Source organism: Carassius gibelio, chromosome B9, assembly GCF_023724105.1.
Source record: "Carassius gibelio isolate Cgi1373 ecotype wild population from Czech Republic chromosome B9, carGib1.2-hapl.c, whole genome shotgun sequence".
Lineage (NCBI taxonomy): Eukaryota > Metazoa > Chordata > Actinopteri > Cypriniformes > Cyprinidae > Carassius > Carassius gibelio.
In genome coordinates this window covers 19,407,820-19,431,897 of record NC_068404.1, presented here as the reverse complement: position 1 = coordinate 19,431,897, position 24,078 = coordinate 19,407,820, and the positions used below count along the sequence as shown (strand labels likewise).

The 24,078-nt window shown below is 38.8% G+C and overlaps 2 protein-coding genes across 11 annotated transcripts in view; one reads left to right on the top strand and one right to left on the bottom strand.

Moving 5' to 3' along the window:
* The first annotated feature begins 88 nt into the window (after positions 1-88).
* rpl8 (ribosomal protein L8) lies at positions 89-2,380 on the top strand. 3 transcript variants are annotated; one of them, XM_052565262.1, is made up of 6 exons: positions 89-196; positions 822-965; positions 1,055-1,196; positions 1,281-1,499; positions 1,966-2,081; positions 2,188-2,380. In XM_052565262.1, exons 2-6 carry the CDS (start codon positions 828-830, stop codon positions 2,344-2,346), a joined length of 774 nt encoding a protein of 257 aa, XP_052421222.1. In that variant the 5' UTR covers positions 89-196; positions 822-827; the 3' UTR covers positions 2,347-2,380. The 3 variants fall into 3 exon arrangements, with proteins under 3 accessions (XP_052421222.1, XP_052421224.1, XP_052421223.1); XM_052565264.1 differs by having other exon boundaries at positions 174-286; XM_052565263.1 differs by lacking the exon at positions 89-196 and adding an exon at positions 540-733.
* A 1,807-nt stretch (positions 2,381-4,187) lies between these two features.
* usp9 (ubiquitin specific peptidase 9) overlaps positions 4,188-24,078 on the bottom strand; it is a 36,373-nt gene continuing 16,482 nt past the window's right edge. For 2 of the 8 annotated variants that reach the window (XM_052565242.1, XM_052565239.1), the window contains 32 exons: positions 23,713-24,055; positions 23,323-23,418; positions 23,017-23,228; positions 22,662-22,902; positions 22,376-22,525; positions 22,018-22,138; positions 21,795-21,925; positions 21,054-21,332; positions 19,437-19,562; positions 19,089-19,226; positions 16,170-16,336; positions 15,821-15,929; positions 15,558-15,704; positions 15,314-15,460; positions 14,971-15,178; positions 14,630-14,850; positions 13,418-13,608; positions 13,148-13,321; positions 12,921-13,062; positions 12,630-12,833; positions 11,965-12,526; positions 10,685-10,808; positions 10,348-10,573; positions 10,121-10,250; positions 9,846-10,031; positions 9,242-9,462; positions 8,756-8,844; positions 8,389-8,545; positions 8,090-8,302; positions 7,385-7,492; positions 6,504-6,599; positions 4,188-5,944 (listed from right to left, as the gene is read on the bottom strand). In XM_052565242.1, the coding sequence (XP_052421202.1) occupies positions 5,807-5,944; positions 6,504-6,599; positions 7,385-7,492; positions 8,090-8,302; positions 8,389-8,545; positions 8,756-8,844; positions 9,242-9,462; positions 9,846-10,031; positions 10,121-10,250; positions 10,348-10,573; positions 10,685-10,808; positions 11,965-12,526; positions 12,630-12,833; positions 12,921-13,062; positions 13,148-13,321; positions 13,418-13,608; positions 14,630-14,850; positions 14,971-15,178; positions 15,314-15,460; positions 15,558-15,704; positions 15,821-15,929; positions 16,170-16,336; positions 19,089-19,226; positions 19,437-19,562; positions 21,054-21,332; positions 21,795-21,925; positions 22,018-22,138; positions 22,376-22,525; positions 22,662-22,902; positions 23,017-23,228; positions 23,323-23,418; positions 23,713-24,055 (5,797 nt within the window). In that variant the 3' untranslated portion in view covers positions 4,188-5,806. The remainder of the gene's footprint in view (positions 5,945-6,503; positions 6,600-7,384; positions 7,493-8,089; positions 8,303-8,388; positions 8,546-8,755; positions 8,845-9,241; positions 9,463-9,845; positions 10,032-10,120; positions 10,251-10,347; positions 10,574-10,684; positions 10,809-11,964; positions 12,527-12,629; positions 12,834-12,920; positions 13,063-13,147; positions 13,322-13,417; positions 13,609-14,629; positions 14,851-14,970; positions 15,179-15,313; positions 15,461-15,557; positions 15,705-15,820; positions 15,930-16,169; positions 16,337-19,088; positions 19,227-19,436; positions 19,563-21,053; positions 21,333-21,794; positions 21,926-22,017; positions 22,139-22,375; positions 22,526-22,661; positions 22,903-23,016; positions 23,229-23,322; positions 23,419-23,712; positions 24,056-24,078) is intronic. The other 6 variants (XM_052565243.1, XM_052565245.1, XM_052565244.1 and 3 more) reach the window with 4 other exon arrangements.

The window sequence follows — 24,078 nt, the reverse complement described above, 5'->3', positions numbered from 1 at the left end:
CTGCGGGTTTAATAAAACAGAAAACAACACGAAAATAAACAATAGCATATTTTTAAACAACAGACAACATGTTCAGCCTCTAGAGGGCGGGCCGCAGACTAGACAGACATCCGGGTACTTAATCCCCCCGCCCATTTCTCCGGAAGAAAATCCCCGTCGTTCCCTTCTACTTCCTCTTTCTGTCAACGGGGTTTTGGTATGAGAAACAATCTTCTGTGTCTCTGTTCAATCTGAATGCAATCACTGTTTAAAGTTCACCATCCACGTATATAACAAGCCGTATAATGTCAGTATAATATTTAAGGACACAGTGTTGCTGGTTTTGGTCTCTCTGTGTTTAAACTGTATGTGATATTTATAACAGAAGTGATGTGTATCCGCTGTCGTGATGTGGCCTAGACTCTGAAGACTCGGCGGAGTTTATTTCTAATAAACGAGAGTTTCATACATATGTTAACCAGCGGATAATTATGCGTTGTTTTTAATCGTGCGTGGGTTCGTTAGTGTATGAAACCGTTAACTACGAACTATTATAAAGTCGCTTATAAATTCATTATAGCGGCTGTCAGTGTGTTGAACGAATAGTTAAAGTAAACGTCACATTAATGTCATTACCAATTTCAGTGTCTGTATTCCTTGTATTAAGCAAAACAAGCAAATTTTTTAAGCAGTCTGACAGCGAATATGTGCATTTTAATTGCAGATTTTTCTTTGTAATGTGAATGGTGACCAAGTGAGTTGTAATGCAGGTTGAAATACTGCCTCTATTTAAATATAGCATTGAAATGTCTTGTTACATATGTTATTGCTTATTTGTACAGGCTGCGATGGGACGTGTGATCAGGGGACAGAGAAAAGGTGCGGGCTCCGTCTTCAAAGCCCATGTCAAGCACAGAAAAGGTGCTGCTAAACTCCGTCATATCGACTTCGCTGAACGTCATGGCTACATCAAGGGGATTGTGAAGGTAACACAGGGAAATAAATGAAAGCTTGTAAAGATCACTTGTCATCTGAAGAGGGAAGTTACAATGAAAAATGCTGCTTTTTCCTCTAGGACATCATTCACGACCCTGGCCGTGGAGCTCCTCTGGCTAAGGTGATGTTTCGTGACCCGTACCGCTTCAAGAAGAGGACAGAACTGTTCATTGCAGCAGAAGGCATCCACACTGGGCAGTTTATCTACTGTGGCAAGAAAGGTAATGTATTTTAAGTTGAGAATTGCTCAAACAAACATCCGGTCTTATGTGCACATGCTGATCAAAGTGATTGGGCTGTTATAGCTCAGCTGAACATTGGCAATGTGCTCCCCGTTGGCACCATGCCCGAGGGTACCATTGTCTGCTGTCTGGAGGAGAAGCCCGGAGATAGAGGCAAACTCGCTCGTGCATCCGGAAACTACGCCACAGTCATCTCCCATAACCCTGAGACCAAGAAATCCAGAGTCAAGCTTCCATCTGGATCCAAAAAGGTCATCTCTTCTGCAAACAGAGCTGTCGTTGGTAAGCAACCATGAAGGCTTTTGGTTGATAACCCTTTGTGTTTCTTGCATTGCATAGTTATAAATCAGATTTTATTTGATTTTAATTTTGTAAAATTCTTGGGCTTTTGTTCCCCCCTATCTTTCATAAAAGAACCATTTTCTTTGTGGTGCTTGCTGTTAAATTTCTCCATTGAAATATGCTGTGAACATAGGGATCTATATTGTGAGAATATAATTTGTGGATGTGTTCTGTAGCACTGGGTTTCTCAGATTTGAAGGGGTTTGTAACTTGGAACAGCTAATGATGACATTTTAAATTTGTAAAATTATTAAAAATACTTGAAAGTGAAATTACAGATGTTAAATCTCACGTGGTACTTTAAAATGTCAAAGAGATTCAACTCACAAAGTTTGGGAATCCTTGCTATAGCAAATGATTAGGGGTATTCCAGTTTGAAGTCTTAAGTCATTGCCTCTTCTTAAAGGTGTTGTTGCTGGTGGTGGTCGTATTGACAAACCCATCCTGAAGGCAGGTCGTGCATACCACAAGTACAAGGCCAAGAGGAACTGCTGGCCTCGTGTCCGTGGTGTGGCTATGAACGTAAGCAAACTTAATTTGTATTTCTATGTGATTCCAGGTAATTTCAGATTCTGATTTGTCATCTAAATGCTGGTTTTAAATCTGACCTGTGCCATTTGTTCTTCAGCCTGTTGAGCATCCCTTCGGTGGTGGTAACCATCAGCATATTGGCAAGCCCTCAACAATCAGGAGGGACGCACCAGCTGGACGCAAGGTCGGTCTTATCGCTGCCCGTCGTACTGGCAGACTGCGTGGAACAAAGACCGTCCAGGACAAGGAGAACTAATGAGCATCTTCATAATAAAATGTGTCCAAACAAATTTCATATGCCTCTTGAGGTCTTTTATCGGTTATTGTCAGTTACTGTTTTCATAGGAACACTGCACAACATCAGAAGCATAAAAACAAACACCAAGTTAAATCAAATTACCAAAAAAGTATTCGAATGGCTATTAATTTTACGTTTGTAATAGGTGAATATTTAGAATTTTAGAAGTTATAAGGGTTCCATTATAAAGAGTTTCTACTACCAGGAAAAAATTTATTTTTAAAGTAGTACACAGACCTGAAAACGTCTTTACTATTAATTTAATCTTTTACTTTAATTTTTAAGTATCAAATTATTCTTGAAACTTATTATACACATAAATATATAATACAGAACCTTTTAAAACATTTCTGCTTGTAATCATGATTGACATGGGAACATAAAAACAAACGTATGGAAAGTTACAGAATCACCCATTGGTCTTGAAGACAACATAAATCTTAGATGCAGAATAGATAACTTGTAATGACAAGAACTTTAATTTGATTTCTAAAAATACATTGTTACCTTCTGTGAGTCATATCCATGTCTGGGCAGCAAGACAAATTTTAGTGTTTTTTTTTTTTTTTTCAAGCAGTCCACAGTTGTGCTCTGTCTTCCCAGACTCGCTTCACTCCCTGTTGAAAAACTCTCACCCTGCACATATAAGTGAATCTCAAAAAAATGAGAATATTACGGAAAATTTCTTTATTTTTTGTAATTTAATTCAAAAAAGCAAACTTTCTTATATTCTAGATTTATTGCATACAAAACTTTTTTTTTAATTAAGTTTTTCCATAAGAATAAAAAAAAAAAAAAACTCAAAATATTACAGTTTGTGTGCAATGAATCTAAAATATAAGAAAGTTTTATTTTATTTTTATTTTATTAAATGACAAAAAATAAAGACCTTTTCAATGATATTTTAATTATTTTAGATGTATTAAGATTGGCCTTATGGGCTTGATTAAAACTGGTTAAGCATGGCAGATGGAACTCTGCAGCCTACCCAACAGGAAGAACAATTTAAGAGTGTTCTCAGGAATCTCAGGAAGTGTTTGCCTCAGACTATTTGTACTATAGTGTTTACAAGATTATCTGGATGTTAACATGATTTTGTGTGCAAACATTGGGTTTAAACGTAAATGTGATTAGATATTAAATTCCAAGAGATTTTTACAGGTTTTTCAAGCAAAAAGCCTTTCCTATAATTCAATTTTGTATTCCCAGGATTGTTGTATTCTGATGAAAATGTATACATGCAGGTTTAATGGATTTTATTTGTTGCCGTGTGTCTTTTCTAATCAGAGACTGCTTAAAAAAAAAAAAAAAATGTGTTTTTGGAACAGCAGTCCAAACTGGTTTAAAACAGGTTTAAGCTAATTCTTTTTAACTACAAGACCAAAACTAACAGGTTTAGAAGCATATCATTGAGATTCTATAAATGACTTGAAATATGTGGCCCTGGACCACTAAAGTAGTCAGAAGTACCATGTTTGCATATTTGAAGCAATAGCTTTCCTTACAATACATTATATGGGTCAAAACGATCGATTTTTCTTTTATGCCAAAAATCATTAGGATTTAGTAAAGACTGGCCTTATGACTGGTTTTGTGGTGCAGGGTCACATTTAAAAGTGTTGTCTGTCAATATTCTATGGACTATTATAAAGGCAATTTAAAATCTAATACCTAACCCACCAACACACATGGTTGCATTTTTCACTGTTGTGCCAATAGAACTACAGTGATTTTAATGTACTTGAACAATCGATATGAAACATCTCACAGCTTTGAATCTTCACAATAACGGACAGACATTTTCCCGATTTCTTTTCTTTATTCTTGAAGGGCGCAATGCTTTTCTCTATTTCTGTGCACAAAAACCTCACAAAGTGAAAGTCAACAGTGTGACTGTGGCTTCAGAATTCAATGTCACATCATGGCCAAAACAAAAGTCGGCAAAAAACAGGGCGAAGAACTCTGTACAGTCAATAATCTTTAAAAATAACACAAGGACAAAAATGTTCCTCTTAAATCAAATTCTATTTGTCTTTTAGTGAAATACAACAAAATAAATTCTATAAAATAAAACAGCAAAATATTTAAATATATGATGGGCAGAATATTTTCATTTGCAGGAGTATTTGGTATTTTTTCCAACAAAATCCAAGAAAAAAAGCATTCAAGTTACCAATTAAATACATACAGTATCTACTGATGTTTATACTCCTTTAATCCAAGAGACTTGACTAACTGAAGTTGCAACATGACTAACCAGCAGTTATTTTATGGTACAACTCTTGCTTTTACGTTCACTCTCCTTAAATAAAGAATCCCCAAACCGAGGCTCTTTTCGAGTACACGAATGCGAACAGGGATCATGAAGTCAGGCGACCCACTAAATTGCCAGGAGCTCATTTGTCTGAAAAAAAAAAAAGTCGAGACAAACAAGCAAACCGAGTTCTGTCCACTAATGTTCCAGTCATCCTGGCATAAACTGTTGCATACATTTTCTCTTTCTAAAATTCCTATCATCAAAACCTAAGCATTTATCCCACCAAAAAATAAAAAAGCCAAATATATATCCATGGAAACGTGTGCAATTGTAAAGCCACTTACTTCTTACATTGCTTCGGAAATATCAATCTAGAAAAGATATGGAGGAAGGGACCAACAAAAGGGCTCTTCTGAATCACCATGGAGAAAGTCGGCGCAGAATCACCCTTAGGCTATACTAGTTTGATGTGAAGCCATGCTAAGATGTTACAGCGTGTCAGCTGGAGCTTTCAAATTATTGAATTATTACCAGAAAAAAATAAAAAGGCGATAGGAATTTCCAGAATAAAGTTGCATCACCCCATTCACATCAACTAAACGTCAAGATCATAACCCAACCGTCTCATTGTTCACAAACTATGGCCAACTCTTGCTCACGAGGTGCCACGTCCGGTTAAGCTATGACATGAATATAATGTATGATCAAAAGCAGAATGACCCAAACGGCCCAAACCTTACTACTGAGCATGGGATAAAACAGGGATTTTTTTTTTTTTTTGTCTTTCACCATTGTATTTCTTTTTTTGTTGTTTTTCTATTTTCATAAATCTGCAGTCTCCCAACAGCATCACACACGCTGTTGCGTTCGAACAGTCAAAACATTAACATAGTATGTACACCTCTGTCTTGAGACAAGTGCGACAGGCCCATTTTATTATTACAAACAATATGCACAGTCCACTGCAAGTTACACTTTTGACAGTTAATACTGCAGAGCAGACGGTGAAGAGACTCTCCGCTCCAGGGTTAGAAATTGAGGGAAGCTGAATGTTCTGGTTACACGGGCTCTGGAGTAGAGCAGCATGGTGGGACCTGGCCTTGCTCTGGATTCGAGTATCTCTTCTGGAGAGCTCAGATGGAGGACAGTGTGACAACATTGTTAGTCTTTAGTCTGGCTGGGCGGCACCTCCTCAGGGGGCTCCCAGTTCTCTTGTGCTCGTGGGCCTGGACGCTGAGGGTTGTTGACGTGCTGTGCTGCAGGGCCAGTGTACGGCTGTGTAAGCGGGAGGTTATTCTGCTGAAAAGATGCAAGAACAATCATATTACTACATGACAATCGGAAGAATTTATATTTATGGTTTACTTCGACTTGGAGATGCCATTATATAACGACACATTGGACAAATCAAAAAAGTGCAAACACTCCCAACTGGGGTAAACAAAAGCCATTAGTCAGTGAAAACAAAGTGCTGTTTAAATGGATGTTCAACAAACTTTCATTCTTGAAATACTTTATTCAGGAAAGATGCATTAAATTGATCGAAAGTTAAACCGTAGTTACTTTAAATTATAATATTTGTGCTGCATTTGATCCAAAAAATGCTGCCTTGAGTATAAGAGACTTTTTTCCCAGAAGCATCTAATGGACCAAAACCTTTAAAATCTTTAGCCACGGACTCCCACAACAATCTTTCAAACCAGGAACACAGTGTCCCTCTTTTTTAATGAAATTTGATGTCCCAGTAAAGACACTACATGGGTTTGCAATTAAGAAAGTGCATTAAAGTCTTTGGAATCTCACAAATACAGGATGTGTTTAAGAGTAGCATGAGGTTTGTGTGACTGAAGCTCAGTACCGGTTGAAACTTTGTGCCTGGAGAGTGAGGGTACAGAGCAGTGTCCTCTGGAGGAGAAGTGTCCTGCTCATCGAGGGCCTCCTGCTCATCAGGCTCCTAAAACAACCATCACAAATTAAGTTGAGCACCAGATATAAAATTCAATATAAAACTATTTGCTTCATTCCAACTAACCAGGGATATTTGTGAACAATGTCCTCGATAAAGAGTCAATCAAATGGGAAAGTTCAAGGCTTTATCGGTTTAACGAACAAAGAAAATTATTAGGGGGACTTAGTGAAATCAAATGACAGATGAGGGACCACTATAAATGGACAACACAAACCAAACACTTATACTTGAATTTGATTCAACTGTTTTTAACTTAAGGAAGCTTCTGATGACTGACAGGAATTTGCCCACAGATGAACTGAATAGACAGTGGTATGACTAGAACACTAAACATCCTCCTGAACATTGTGTTCTTCCTCAACGTTAATCAGCAGAATGGAATAAAACTGATACCACATCCAAATTTGTATAGTCACACAAAAGCTTCTTCGTGCAGGTTGTTATCAGATTAGATGACCTGATCTTACATTCCCAAAATAAAATCAGACTCAAAACAAAAAAAGGAAACCACCACCAAACACAAAAATTACCTCCAACTCTCATCTGTACACTATAGCCAAGGCTTAGAGTTTTCGATCACTTAGTTACACATTATGACTTCTTGTTGTGTAGAAGGAAACAGTTTGGACACATTGAGATGAGGACGAAATAACAGTTGATTTTGTGTTGTTTTTGAGGGAGGTGGAAGATGGTTCTGTCTACATCAAGCCCTGTGAACACCAAAAAGTTGCGCAGATGGCACCAGTGTGGCCGGGCCATACGAGTCTTACGGTGTGCTGTTGTTGGCCTGTCACTTCCCCTGGCAAAAGTTGCTGTGTCGAGGACGGGTTCCGGCCAGCGTCCTCTTCAGATACCACCTCGTGCTTCGTTAAGTGACACTATTTTGAAACGGCAGTTAATATTGCATACTGTTTCAACAAATTATGCATCTATGGCTGCATACATTTAACATTTGTGGCAATTTGCTACTGATTCAACTTGATAAAGAAAGCACCTTATTTCTGCAAATCAATAGAAATGGCTTAAAAAAAATCTACGGCATAAAATCAAGTGTAAATGTAACGAAACTTAAATTTATGCAAATATCAACATTTGTAACTGCTTTGCGTTATAAAAATTAAAACCTGGAAATAAAAGTCGAAAACTCAAAGCCCTATCTATAGTTAAACATTTCTGGATTAGAAAAGACTTCCTTTTAAAACCTTTTCAAAATTATTTTCCAAAGGTTAAACGTTTGAAATGTGCCTGACCATCATTATACAGTCATAGTGAGAGATTTCAGTGCTAATTTCTGAAGTTTGAATAAAGTGTTACTCTACATTACATTAGGGGTTCTTAAAGGGCAACCATTCAGATATTTAAATAATTATTAAAACATCTCAACTAATGGGCAGAAGCACACATGCATGATTAGACTTTAAACATACTGGTGCTAATGTTGCAGACAATGAGGGGTGGCATGAGCCATCACTTACCTCTTCTGGACACAACTCACAGGCCTTGGCCAAAGTCATACGGGCACTGTGGGAGCGCTCCAGGAAGTATCCATTAGAAGTCTCATTACTCTGGACAGGAGGGGACCAGTTGTTATACGTGTACTGAGTATTGCCAGTGTACGGTCTCCGTTCCAGCTCGTCACCAAGCCACTCCACTGCCCAGGTCCACTTCCTTTTTAAATCTCCATTACTCTGGAAAGAGTAAACCATAATCAGTTTTTACATGCAAACACACATACATATAACATTCAAATGCAGTCTTTCATTATCAAGCAGACCTGGAGAATTTGGTAGGCCACTGAACAGTTGCTGAAAAGAGCCACCATGCATTTGATGCACTGATAAGCTCTCTTTTGGTAGTGATTTTTGGAGCGCTGAATGGTGTCAAAAAGCCCATCACGGTCATCAGGGATTCCCTTCAGCACATTGTGGATCCTAACAAAGGAAAAGGGCAGAGCAGGACATTACGATCCATTCAGGAATTTAATTAATCTAAAAAAAAAAAGGTAAGGATGCCTTAAGATTAAAGACTTCACTCCAGGAACTAAATTGCAGATATGAGTTTCTGGTTGTTCTGGGGCCTTTTCTTCATACGCCATTTCACATAAGAGACATTTGCTAAACAAAGTGGAAAGATTGACTTACCGGTGAGTCTGCCATGAGTCCTCAATAAACAAGATTTGAAGGAGCAAGTCCAGGTAAGGCCTTAACTCATACGTGTATGAATACGCCACCTATGCAAAAACACCAATGTTAATAACCATCTTCAGACAGGAAAAATACACATGCACATGGCTAGACGATACAGTGAAAAATATTATACATTTAACCTCGACATAAGTGTTACGGACCATTTACACAGATTCACAGACTCACTTCCAAACTCCAATAACATTATGCTTCTTCAATTTAAACCAGATGCTATTAAAATACTTGTCTAAATTCCATCATCACAATTTGCAAGAGAGATTGACAGCAGGAAAGAAGTTTAGTCCAATGATAGATAGTCTTTAGGAAACTTAATGGCCAAATGAAATGTGCATTTATAATGTAATTGTAATATTCACAATGCTGCTTAAATTGAAAATTGTCATCATCTTTTCAAAGACGAAGGCCGGTAATGCCTCTCACCTGCCACAGTAGTTCACTCAACACAGTGGAGGAAAACTGAGGGTTTTCCCAACAGCAGAATCTCAGCAGTTTGATAGTGTCCTCGGAGTTACTGCAGTCCTCGATAATCTTCTTCACATAACTGGTGCGCACAAACAGGATGTCCACCACCAGCTGCTGCAGAGGCATGATGGGAGCGGTGATGTTGGGGTCACCATATGGGTTTGGCAGGGGAGGGTTTCCTAAAAATGTCAACATGTGGAAATGTCAGCTCGTATCCTGGAAATGTCAGCTCATATCCTGGAATGTGGTCTGGAAAATGTTGGTTTTCAATGCAAATCTTTAAAACTAGTTTCAACAGATCAAACTACTAAAACATTGTGTTGGCTTGACACAAAAAAACAAAAAGGAAGTGCATCTCTGCTTGTTTCTCTGTAAATGCCCTCAGCTCCAAGCAATGCCAACGTGGCACTCAAGCCTGGAGATGGCTGTGTGTCAGTCAGTGAGTCCTGAGCAAGGATGTAAATCTTCATTGGGCAATGGGGACCAAAACTATGTGTGAAAGCCTACAGACTATTTTGTTATCTGAGTTAACACATTTTGAAGCAAAGTATAAAATTCTCACCATTGATTGAGGACTGCATACGTGAAGTCACATCACAGCAACGAATCAGCTGTGAGACGACAGTATAAAGCTTTCCAAGCTCAGCATACTGGTATTTAATGGGAGGGCCAGAGCCCTCATCCAGAGCCACAAGCATGAAGGTAGCTGGTACCCCAAGCTTCAAAAGCTGCGTCTTCTCTGCCAAGCCTGACAAAGAAATGGGAGTGAGACGGGACAGCACTATAGCATGAAAGCCCATATGAATGCAAGCCTTAAGGGTGGCGAGTGGTCCTTACCAAGGTTGGCATACATGACGAAAAGATTGAAGTACTGCTGCAGGTGACGTCCATGCTCAGAGACTTCCCTTCTCAGCAGATTAAGTACAGCACGGAACAAGTGCTCACTTAAACTCAAATTATCACAGCTCTGAGACAAAAGAACAAATAATGCAAAACATAAGAACCTTGTGGAGTGAGCTCCAAATTGTAGACATACCCTGATTTCCCATGTATGAGGGACGTACCTGACTTGAAGGTCCAGGTGAAGCAATGGGTGAAGGGCAGGGTCCATCTTGCAGTGAGAAATGTGCAATGAATACAATGAGTTTGGAGAAGGCTCCTCGGACCTCTGCACTGGGACACTCAAGCAGGTACTCTGAGAAGCGGTTCGGATATGCAAAGAGGACGTTGTGTGCAAACCAGTAACGCACATTCTTACTGTGCCGTAGCAAGATGCACAGAGCATCATACCTGAAATAAAAGAAACAAGGATCAACTTATTGTAGATAGATAAGGAATCATCTAACTGTTGAATAACAAAGGCAAGCACGTGCCTGATAAACTCAGAAATCACAGGCTTACCAATCACTAGCAGGGCCACGGACAATTTTCTTGGTGTGGAATCCAGTACTGAAGAGAAATCTAGCAGCCAGCTGTATACTAATCATGGCCATTTCTTCTGCATCAGGCAAAAGATGGTCTTGACCTAAAAGCCACAAAAGAAGTATCGTTACTGCTACAATGACTTTCACCATCCCCTGGAATAGATTATTCTGCAGCAGCAACAATAGGAGAATGTGTAATGATGTAAAAAGGAAACCCATTTACCAAACACGCACACACTTAGACGCTAACGGTAATATGCTAATATATATATGCCAACGTAGTGTGCGCACAAATGTTTTCTGAAGGATTTAGCAAAACTCAAAACAAAAAAACCAAAGTAATGGCTGCTGAATTACCTGCTGTGCCTCATAGGAATAAATTACGTTTTAAAATATATTAACTAGGGCTGGGCAAGTTAACGCATTGATTAATGGCAACAATTTATTATGAAAGTTTTGCTCACTGGCTCTGAATACACATACAGAAACCATGGGTCACAGGAGAGGTGGGATGTTGAGCCCAGTGGAGTTCATTTGTTAACTTTGTGGTTTATAATAAGTCGTTTGGGATGCAATAACATGACCCTCTTACAATATATTGCTTTACAGATCAATCGCATTTGCTGATCAGAAATGTTAAACGCAATCATGCTGAACATCAGAAATTCTGCGCTATGGCACGGTTAGCGCTCGCAGGCATACCACACCCAAGCCCAACTTTTGAATTCATTATTCAATTGTGCATAATGCGATTGATCACAATAAAAATTATAAAGAATTGTGATTGTAATATTGTACAATTTAAATATTTCACAATATTCCTTTAATAAAATTAAGCTACGCAATATTGCTTTCATTATCGCAGATGAATCACCTTCGATAATGAACGCGATATTGCATAGATTGTCAGTGATCTATGGCTCTATTGAATGCCGCTCCATTTGAAAGCAGGTGATGGCGATTTACCGCCAATCAGGGAACCAGCTTTACTGACGAAATGCGCATGACAAATCGCATGCAAAATATTGCCCATCCCTACTTACAATTTCCTCTAATGTTATAAATCACCAAATATAACTTAGCATTTAAATATAATCTTAAGGTATTAACAATTTTTAATATCAGGATTATTCCTCAAAGTCAAATTCTGCTTTTTATCAATTTTTAAGAGAAACAGATTGAAGAATGACAGCACATTGCAGCCCTGATCCCATCTGCAACAGTGGAGAATAGAGCAAGGTCAATGGCTGGATTTACCTGGAGGGGAGTTCAAGTAGACACTGTTACAGGTCAGCAGTTTCCTGATGAACTGGAAGTACTCCAAGCTGTACTGCATACGGTTGTGCATGAACTGCACATTTTGTTTGCGTACGCTGCGTTCAATAGCAGAGGGCATCTTCACCTGGTGAGGTTTGCTGGTCACTGTGAGCTCAGTAATGTATTTAACCAGCTCACTGTCCTTGTCCAACGTGTCCATACGCTCATAGAAGAGGATGTAGGCATTCCACCAGCGCTTCTGTCGCCTGTAGGACATGCGTTTCATCATGTGGTCGAAGACCTCACCCATGTACTCTCCACCAAAGCACTGGTTCTTCATCTCCTCGTCATCGTCCATCTTGCACTCAGTGACGTCTCCATCATCAAACTTATACCAACGGTTCCTTTCTCCCTCACCACCACTGCCGTTCCTCTGAATGATGTAGGAGTAATAATGACCTCCACTAGCCTGGCCTGAGTGGACCAGCACTCCCACCAAACGATAGCGAGAGCTGCAGGGGGGTTCCGGCTCTGACGGCTCATTCTGCTGGACCACCTCCTGCTAAGGACAGTTTCAAAACTTCAGCTATATAAAATATTACCAAATTGCATTTATTTAAATGAGACCATTTGAAGACCAGAGACAGACAATGCTGGTGTAATACCTCATTCTCTGGGTGCACATCAGACCCCTCCAGCTTGGCTACTCCAGCTACCGTATAAGGCTCCATGTCTAACTCCCGTGGGAACTCAAAGTAATCGTTGAACTTGATGGCACACTCTCGTTCCCAGTCATAATCAAAGCGTTTTAGCTGGATGGCCAGCACCGGAGGAAGCTTTTTAATGAGTAAACGCTTCACTGTGTCAACCTGTCATGTAGACACACCACCTTGAGCTTAATAGTGTTCTCTTAAATAACAACAAAGACATCCTTAAGATAAAGACAGAACACACACCTTCTTGTTGCATTTTTCACAGTGGTAGGCATTTGCACCCTCGAGTAAGTCTCCTTTCACATACTGCTCCATAGAATCGAGGAGATTTTGATGGTTTCTGATATCTACATTCAACGTCGTAAACGATTCCTCACATTCATATCTGAAAAGACAGCATGGAGTGTGTTACAGTGACACAAAGATCTGTGAAGGCAAAAAAAATAAGCAATATTAGATTTCCAATGTACCTGTGAGGACAGCCCTGACATATTTTCTGGTCAGCAAAAGAGCCACCCAGCACTTTGCTCAGCATGGCAGGGTGACCCAATGCTTTCAAAGCCTCGTCTAAACTGTCTACTAGCGAGTTAAAGAACTCCAGGGCATCATGCTGCTCCCTCAGATTGACCGGTTCACCCCACAACCTGCAGGAGGAAGCGATCGATTTAGAGAATAGTGTCTTGTTCAGTACTCTTAAAAGAAAGGAGGATTACACAAAAAAAAAGAGAGGATAAATTTACCGAAATTGCTTCCAGAATCCCCTAGGCACATAGTATTGCAACCTGGAGGAAGCCAAGTGTCCAAAAATGACCTGCAACTGCCGAAGAACCCCAATGTTGTATTCCTTCCTGTCTTCCGATTTACTGAGAGAAGGTTTGTCTTCAAACTGGTGTTGATAGCCAAACACTTCATCCCGGGGATCCACATTACTCTGCAACAATTGAAGCAAGACTTTCAATAAACTTGAATTGTTTTAAATATCACATAACGTTTAAAGAAAACTTTTGTTAAAATGCCCTCAGCTCCAAGGAATGCCCACATGGCATATACACCCCAGAGATGGCTACGTTTTTCAGTCACTTGGTAGTGAGAAAGGATGATAGTCATCATTGGGCAGCTCATCCATTAAAAAATATGCAAAATGCTTTCAATTTAATGAAATTAACTTCCATCAGAAACTGAAAGCACAACCTCTCCAGAAACAATCCAATGTGTGTGCTTCCACAACAACAAGCCCAAGAGCTGTATGCACTCTCGGGGTTAATAAAGCACACACCTGAGCTTAATTATACTGGGAAATGAGAAGCCACACCCCTCCACCTGAACTGTTCCCTAGGCAATCCTACTCCCATTTTTATTCACTGTGACTGGTACAGGTGCTAATGGCCCATTGCAAACTTCCTTGGTTCAACATGCAATGTGCCAATGTTATGGTTAACTCAAACTGTTTAAAGTTGTTATATAAATAAAGCTATATATATATATATATATATATATATATATATATATATATATATATATATAAAAAAAATATTAGATGAAAAATCTGTCTTGTTTTAGTGTATGTAAGAATTAAAGAACAGGAATTAAAAGCTAAATTTAATTAAAAAATCTAATTTAATACTAAAAATATATTGAAATAAAAGCCAATTCGAAACTGTACCAGTATATAAATAATACTAAAATAACAGTTAAGCACTTTTAATCTTTAACATTTTATATGGACCAAAAAGTGATTCAATTTGATTCACAGTCCATTGAAAGTGAACTCAAACCTATAATGGGAAAAACATGGAATATCCTAAATTTAAAAATTAAATAAACCTTGAGCACTGCGTGTTCACATTGCTCAATCTAAGTGAATCATACTGTGACCTCCTCCAGAGATATATATAATTCTCATGAACACAATGCAGTCTGAAACTCCAGAAATGAACCATGCTAGGCAGTACCTCATTATCTTGCTTCTCGTCTCCAGACATATCATCATCCACATCGCTGCCCGTGCCTTCGATGGCCAGAATGCCATTCCTGATGGGAGGAATCATGTAGAGCTGCTGGATCACCGAGTTCATGTAGCAAGTCGCACCTGCATTTTTCAGACCCACAAACCCCTTGGTGGGCCTTGGTCCAACTGGTGGTAAATATTCCCATTCTGTAAGTGGTTCACAACCTAAAGGTACATAAAAACCATTTATTAAAAAAAAAACCAAGTAAATAACTATGTATCCATGAAAACTGATGGGGTTGAGTGCACCATTTCTAGGAATCAGGAATCAACATTAGCACACACCTAAATAGTACATATCAGTTAGTGTGTCCACAATCTGCTTGAGATTTCGCACACATCCGACAGCAAGTGCAACCAGCAGTTCAAAGCCTGCATTGATGGTGGCTGGGGTGCTACACACAGGTATGGCCTGCTCAGTGGGGAATTCTCCACTCTTCATGTATTGCAAGTACACGTTAGATGCTGGGAACAGGAAGTCATCCATTAACTCCTATAAGGAGTTCATGGGAAAAAAAAGGAAGATCAGTTAGTCTTATTTGCCAATGCAGTCATAAATAGGAGATGTTTCTTCTGATGTTGTAGGCATCTAGTAAAAGTGGCCAGTGTTTACCACTGAAATGTTTACCTTGATAAGATTAGCACCTCCTTTTTCACAGCCAATGTGGAACTTCTTCTCTGGTGTCTGGAAAGCTAGTAGCTCTTTTGTGACACCAATATGACCTTCCAAAATGGTCTCCTCAACCCCAGGCTCTCCAGTCCTCTTCACTTCATCCTAAGACAAAAACAACAACAAAAAAACCCTCAAATTTGTACACACTAAAGTTTTCACTATTCTAATTCCAAAAAGAAGTTTAGGTAAATGAACATACCCGGATGCGCTTCAACCAGTCGATCTCATTGTTTAAGAGAACTTCTGCATTAGGAAGATTAATGTTGCTGTTATATGCATAGTTGAGTAAGTGCCTTAGAAGAGTGAAGTAATCAGCAGCATGCTTTGCCCGCTCTTTTGCAGTGCTCTGGAACACAAAAGGACAGGATAAAAATGACTACAAATTAGATGTTCTGAATTAACAACAAAATGTAAAAAAAAAAAAAACTCCAGCTCTGTCCCAAAGACATACAAGACACTTACACCTAAAACTGTGAAGAGGAGGGTGATGAAGAAGAGGAGAGGCCTATGGCCCATACAACACCGGGTGGCCATGAGGAAGAACTGTTCTTGGGCCATTTGGCGAACAGACCTAGATACAAATAATAGTATGCATTACTGTGTGCATAGTATGCACAAAACCATTCTATCCCGTTTGCTAAAATGACAAAATTCAGTTTGAAAAACGTTAATAAATTAATTTGAAGTTTAAACATTTAATACCTCACTTTTATAAAAAGAATTCCTGAAAACTACAACAAAAGCATATTTATTTTATTGAAAGTCAAATAGCATAACAGGAATAACAGTACCCTACTTTACGATAACTCACTTGCTCTGGCAGTGCAGCAGCAGATCTATAATGAAGGTTTGCCAGGCCTTTTCTTTGCTAAGTGCATCTAGTGCAGTGGGCAAAAGGGCGAAACACAGGGTCATGACCTCCAGAGCTTCACAGCACACCTGCTCATCTTCGGCATCAGGTTCATTGCCAGCATTGGTCTGTGGAAGAACCAAACATCGCAAGCATAAATATCGAGTCTAGGGCTGCATGATATTGGGAAAAAATGACATTGCGATATTTTATTTTTCTGCGATATATATTGTGATATGAAATCTAATCTGATTTTTTCTTACAAACAAAAATGAGGTGAGCACACTTACATTCTCATTTTAAATGATTTAAACAGAGTATTATTTAAATTAGAGTAAATTATTTGTTTGTAACTTTAGGATATGGTTTGAATTGTTAACATATTAACTAACATGAACTTACCACGAGCAATACTTTTGGAACTATATTTATTAATCTTTGTTTATCTTCGTTTATAAAAACACAGCTGTTCATTGTTTGGTAATGTTACTTCACAGTGCATTAACTATGTAAACAAATACTGTACAACTTTTGATTTCAACAATGAAGGCTATAGCCTAAATGTTGAAATTAACAATGTTGTAAAAGTGCAGTTTATTAATAGTAAATGTTAAATAATGTAGTTAAATAGTTTACTAAAAAGAACATTATTGTAAAGTGTTTCAGATTTTTTTTATACACCAATTCAGACGTCTCGTGTGTTCAGTGTTGGACAGGTCAGTTGTTTAAACCATTCATTAAATTTAATCGGTTCAAAGGAATCATTAGTTCACGAATCAGACGTGTACGGCACGTGTTGTGTAATTATCTCTGCAGTTTAGGATATTGCACAAGATATGAGAACACAAAACATTTCATCACTGGATAGGTTTTTTTTTTTGTTGTTCGACACCATCATGTCAATTGATTTTGATTAATATGCGCGAGGGAGAGAGAGCAAGACAGCGCTCGTGTTGTTTGAAGACGGTGAAGGTGAGCATGCGCGTACGGCCGGGGCTCTCTCGCGCTCTCTCTGCTCGTTCTTATATGCACCCTGTTAAACTGACAGGACTTAAATGTGTAAATGATAAACTTTCACTCTATGATGGTTAAGCTGTGCAATTAATCTGCGAATCACATTCGTCAAGGGCCGGGGAGCAGCTGGCCCGTATGGTTAATGAATAACGGATCAACTACGACAGCCTACATCACACATCCTGCGATGTGACTATCGTGGATTCGTACATCGCAATAAGAGGTGGGTAGTAACGAGTTACATTTACTTCGTTACATTTACTTGAGTAATTTTTTGAGTATATTTAAAGATGGGTAATTTTACTCTTACTTGAGTTCATTTTTTTGGGAAAAATCTGTACTTTTACTTCGTTACTGTGGGCGACGCTCCTCTCATTACTTTATCTTAATGCAATAAATGTTATAACTGCTTCAGTTTATTCCAAATGCGCAGTCTACTTTTCTCTGGACAATGAGCGATGCCTATTCGCGAATGATTCATTCTTTTGAGTCAATTCTGTTCAAAGGCTTGATCAAACCAATTGGCAAACGAGTGAATTGGTTCATGAATCAGTTTGAATGATTCGTTCAGTTTCCTGCCGCACGCGCTGAGCGTCTGAAGCGGTTCACTCAGAGTTGTAACGTTTAACATCAGCAGCGTTGAAAACGTTGCTATGGAACTGCACTGAATTGAAAGCAAATCTACAAAGGCTATTATTTGCTTGCGATGGAGATCCTTATTAGATGAACACCGCGTGTGCTGTCTACTGTTTAACAGGTAATAACTTGTTGGGCTACATTCTATTACAGTACACGATACCACTGTGACATTAGTTTGTTGTACGTGTGTGGCTTATAACAGAAGGGAGTCAAGTTGAATGCAGCTTCCAAAAGACAAAAAATAGCGGATTAAGATTTTATTAATTTTAATACAATCACACCGGTGCGAGTATGTTCAGCATATGATCAGCTGCTAAATTCAGATCTGTGATCGCTTGCTGGGCTGGCGTTGAGCCAGAGATAGATGCGTTTATACAGCGATGCGCATTATAACCAATCACACAAGATTCTGATGAGCTTATGAATGTAATGGCATTCAGATGAATCATCACTAAAATGCCGGTGCTTCCTTCACTCGCTCACTGACTGAATACCTCTTCATGGTAAATTCTCTCATCAGAAACAACAAAGTGCAGATGTGTGTACGAATCTATAATTAAGACAGTGTTAACAGTTTCAGTGATTTTAATGGGAGTTTCTGAGAGTTCAATATTGAACTCTAGACTGTCAGTGAAAATTATCTTTAATAATATAAATGTTATTTGCTCTCTTTCCGAACAATGACAGATTAGTAGCAATTTTTATATAATTAACTTTCAATGTTAAATTCACATTTTAAAGTCAGTCTTATTAAAAATGTTATGGCATGACACCTATATCTGTTACTTAAGTAAACAGGGTTTTATAATAAATTACATAAAGTGTAGTAAAGGCTGATGAAATATGTACATTTATACACACACACGTAACATACATTTTATCTATATATCTAAATAAAAATAGGCTCAGTATATATGACCCAAAGTAACTAGTAACTAACTACTAGAGTAGATTTTTTTTTATCCGATACTCTTTTACTCTTACTCAAGTAACTATTCAGACTAGTACTTTTACTTTTACTTGAGTAAATATTTCTAGAAGTACTTTTACTTTTACTTGAGTACAGTTTTTGGGTACTCTATCCACCTCTGATCGCGATATCGATGCTTAAACGACATATCGTGCAGCCCTAATTGAGTCCTATATAATATTCATAATATTGAGTTCATAAAAAATGAAATCACACCTGGGTTTTTTTCTTTTTTTAACTTAGCCAAGAACTAGTACCTTCTCATAGATCTTGCTGATCTCCTCATTAGAACTGAAGACGTGCTGAACCGAGCCGCAGCCAGAAGCCCAGACTATCTTCTGAACCGCTCGAATGACACAGATATCTGGGATGTACTTGGAGGCCTGGAAAAAGTTCTGGGTACAGGAAGAGAAGCACAAACTAAGAAAGCTGAGCCTGAAACATGAGGTGTTTCACTCTCTTTTTTCACATGCAAAGCAAAAGAGGTTTCAACGAAAACACTTTTGATCATTACAGACATTTAAAGATAGCTAAGGACATTTATTTGAACAATGCAAACAAACCAGTTTATGTAGGTGACAGTTGTGTGTTGTTGCATAACATACCTCATCCGAGATCTGTTGGGCGAGGCGAATGGCCACGTTCCGCAGCATGCACTCGGCTGAAGGGTTTGGGATATTCTGCAAGGCGTTCTGCAACACTAGAGCCTGGTCATGTGTGGTCTGGTTGATCTTTGAACAAATAAGAAAAAAAAATAAAAATAAAAAGTGTTATCTCGCAGATCCATGCTAGGTCTCTTATGTACAGTAAAGCAAGAAAGAGAGCTAGGAAACGGATGATAACTACCATTTAAAAGCTGGATCTCAAAAAGCTTGAAAAAAAAAATCTCCTCACCAAGGCTGCATTTATTTGAACAAAATACAGTAAAAACAGTAATCTTGTGAAGTTATTACAGTTTAAAATAACTCTTCCATTTGAATATATCTTAAAATGTAATTATTATGATGGTTAAAGCAGTCACATGATCCTTTAAATATCTTTTCAATGTGCTTTTTTTTCATGCTCAAGATACATTTATGATCATGAATGTTTAAAACAGTTGTGCTGCCAAATACATTTTTTGGAAACAAATATTAACATTTATGGGATCATTTTCTTTTCAGGATTCTTTGAATAGAAAGCTCAAAAGAACAGAATTTATTTGAACTACAAATCTTTGATAACATAATGTCTTTACTGTCACTTTTGTTCAGTTTAATGCATTCCAAGCAAAAAAAAAAGTTTTAACTTCTTAAAAAATAAAAAAATAAAAATACTGACTCCAAAATTTTTGGTAATAGCCCAAAAACCATGTATGTACAAAGTTGTAATGTGTGAAACACAGTTTAAAATGTAGCAAACTCTACCCGACACTGGTATAAAATTAAAATCATGTTTGTTTTTGTACTCAAACATTCAGTGCTTTAACAAAAAAATATAGCTTCACATTTCAGCTTGTGATTCAGGCAAAATCATGGTCAGTGGTATTTTCCAACCCTATTAGTCATACTAATACTGTTCCATTACACGCACAGAAATATAATCAAACACAGTCTAATAAAGAAAAAACTGCATGATCAAACTACATTTAACTTTCCCCTTTCTCATGGTTATTACTCCCTCATGGAAACGCTTCTGGAGTCTGTGCGAGTGTTTCCTCTCAAGACACTGTACACCCTTGACATTTGTGGAGCGACACAGGGCAAGCCAGACGGTTTTCTAATGATTGATGAATGTCAGGGAGGCTGAAAGGTTATGATCTTAAACAGAAATTAAACCATCAGTGCTAAACCTATAAAATTCACTCCGAATTTTTTTTTTGCAGTGCTTCAAACAGAACGCAGACTAGAGCTGTGCCAAATGCACTTTTATGAGATGAGGTACTGGACAAAAGTGTAAAGTGAAGCCCACAAGTGAACGCAGGTTAAAATTTTCCTCCCTAAGAGACGAAGTATGTCTCTTATGCCATTGCTACAGTTTTAAAATCCCAATATGTTATCACAATGAATTTATAAATGTGTTCCTTATAGAATTACAAGACCGAAACAGTTTTTTAATTAAGTGAGGGTATAAGTTGTGTACCTTTTCTGTAAAATAAATTTCACTGAAGGTATTGTGCCTATACTTTTGCAAGACTTCCTTGAAAGGAACAGTTAGCAGGAGCTAAAGGAAGGGCAACTTACAGGCGACACAGGGATAGTCCCCTCCACCACAGGCTGGCAGGCCTCTGCCACAGCCTTTACATGGCCAAAGCCTACAGCTGTGAGCAGCAGTTTGGCTATTTTTAGTGCGTTGAGATAAGCTCCCCGCCGGGTCTCCATGTCAGCATTTGGCAGGAAGTTATTTCTGGTGAGCATGCTCAAAACCAGGGGCAGGCCACCACTCTTCAAGAAGTTGTACTGGAAGTCACTCGCATCCTCACCCAACGTTCCACTGGCAGGCATGAGCAAGGCGTACACCACCTGAGACACACAGAAACATTGCATATATCACAGAATGATAGCACACAGAAAAGCCTTTAGGGAAGTGTTACTGTGCCCATTTTTGCTAATTAAATTAAAATATAAATATTATACCATTATGAAAACAAAAATCCTAAACTGAAATAAAAATAAAGCTAAATAATAAAAAAATATATGTATTTGTATATCCTTGTGTGTTTTTCAGTAATCTTAATGTGTTTAACGGTTTGCGCTACATTTTTGTTTACACTACTTATCTGTGCGTATTTTTATTTTTTATTATTACTATTTGATTCAATCAATCAGTTCAACAAAATAAAATAAATAAAAGGAAATTGGAAAGAGGAAATAATACTAGAATACATATATACTAGAACATACTATTATACTATAACACAACCGGCTATGTGTCTACGCTTGGCTAGTTTCATAAAATATTTTTGCATTGAGAACCAAACAAACCTCTATCAAGTAAAGCACTTGCGATGGTGATGGTCCAAAGAAACGTGAATCCAATGTGGGGCTAAGGCTGTTCTCGCCGAGTTTGGCGTGATCTAGACAGATGGCTCGCAGGTTTTCCACTGTGGCGTTATCTGAAAGGCAACAACAGTGAGCAATGAATAGAGATGGCAGATTGGTGCAGCTAGATGTCTCGAGCAGACATCTAATGAAGCATATAGAGCACCTGGAGGCATGAGCTTCATTAGAACACGAGCTCCATCCCGCAGGAGAGGCATGTTGAGATTACAGCCCAGGTCTGCAACTTGCCAGAGGAAAGAGATGTAGCGCAGGTGCAGGGACATTATCTGAGATGCAAAACATTAAAGGCAGTTATAATAAAAGCAGTAATAAATGGAATACTAAATCCAGACATTTAGAAAAAGGTGGGGGGGTGGGGGCTTCTACAGATCTCTCCACAAATCACCATGGGTGGATATGCACAATTTATCAACGCTGCTTCTGTCTAGATATTTTTCATGCCTTTGGATGCGCTCCCCTTTCAACAAATAGACTGTTTGGCTAAATTATGGCACAATGCTCACCACGCCAGGAAGACAGCTCTCCACTTCAGGGTTTGGCCCATCACTGTAGTGATTGCCATGGTTCCCAGGCGAGCCAGTCGAGGAGTCTGAGGAGCTGTCTGGACTGGAAGGCATATTGGCGCTGACCTGGGTGAGCTTGGCTGTGATGAGCTAGAGAGAGAGAAAAAAAAAAAACACCCTCATAACCTATAACATTTTCTGATCAAAAGTGCTGTTGAATGGAAAATAAAACTTGTGTGAAATGGCCTATTGAGTAAATTGAGAAAAAAACAGGGCAGATGCCTACAGTTTTATCTTTGAGGTTTAGCTGCCCGATTAGCTTCCTGTCATCTGCTGGGTCTATGATCTCTCCCCCTATGAACAGCTCAATCTTGGTGTGGGTGCTGTTGGCCTTTATGCGGTTCAGAATGCAGCGTCGCACAGAACCAATTGTGTCGTTGGTATGGGACCAAATATCCAGATCATCAACCTGTCGGCCTTGGTTTGGGAAACGCACAACTAGCGTGATATGCTTTCCTCGGAAAGCCCTTAAAAGAGAAAAATAAATCAATAAAATGTAATTTATTAGATTCTAGCCAACATATACAAGAGAAAAATACAAATTGATTGAGTTACTTTATGACAGGTTTGAATGGGTCTACCTGGACATGGGCAGGATGGTCCTTTCCTCATGGTAGTCACTGTCACACTCGGTTATATACTCTCTAAGCACAGTCAGCACTCTGACCATGCGGATGGCCTCCTGTCTGGCACAGTTAATGCTGTCTTTATCTCCGTCCAGCACACACAGAGTATCGTAGGAGGCTTTGAGCCGGTCAAAGCAAGACTGAATAAAATCCTCATGGATCTCTACCTGCAAACAGTCATATGACACATCTGTAATACAAACTCAAGAGCACTCCAACATTTATTACAGCAAATGATACGCTTTTCCTCTGTATTATTACCTGATTGGCTTGTAATTTTGGTCCGAGGTTTGTATAAATCTCTTTAAGCAAGTCAATTGCTCGGCTAGCAATGTCATCACTTCCTTGAATCACAACCTGTTAAAGAAAAAATATTTTTTGAGCTCAAGCTGACATTTAGGATTTGGCTCAATTTAACCTTGGACTAATTTTACCTAAAAATTACTTCTGGTGATATTACAACAGCATAACTGTGATGTCACCCAAAAATATCAACAAGGCAAATTTTCAACTTAGCTACTTGACATTTTGTTACAGTATAATGACTTAATTTCAAAATAACCAACAGACTAAAAACAGAAGGCATTTCAGATATGCAATACCCAACAAGGCGGCTCTGAACATCCCAATGAAGATCCAACAGACTCTTACCCTCCACAGGTAATCCAGCCCTATCAGCTCCAGGTCATCCATCATGTATGCCCGGCGTTTTGCCACCAGTTTGCCCTCCCTACAGTTGACAGCCTTGAAGAATCGTTCAAAGCATTTCATCCCATTCTCTGTCAGCAGTGAGGGGTCAAGCTGCAGTACGTTGTTCTCAAAAAAGTCCTTGTTGATGTCAGGGTCAAGGTCGGGTTCGTCGCCCATGAGTTTGGAGTACCATTTGAAGCAGGCCTCCCGATCGCACAAGAACACTGCGTTCTCCGCCAGGCACTTCCAGATCTGCTTAGCCTGAGGTGCGCACAGCCAGAGTTGCCCATCTTTCAGTAAGAACCTGAAAGACGAGGATATTTAGTG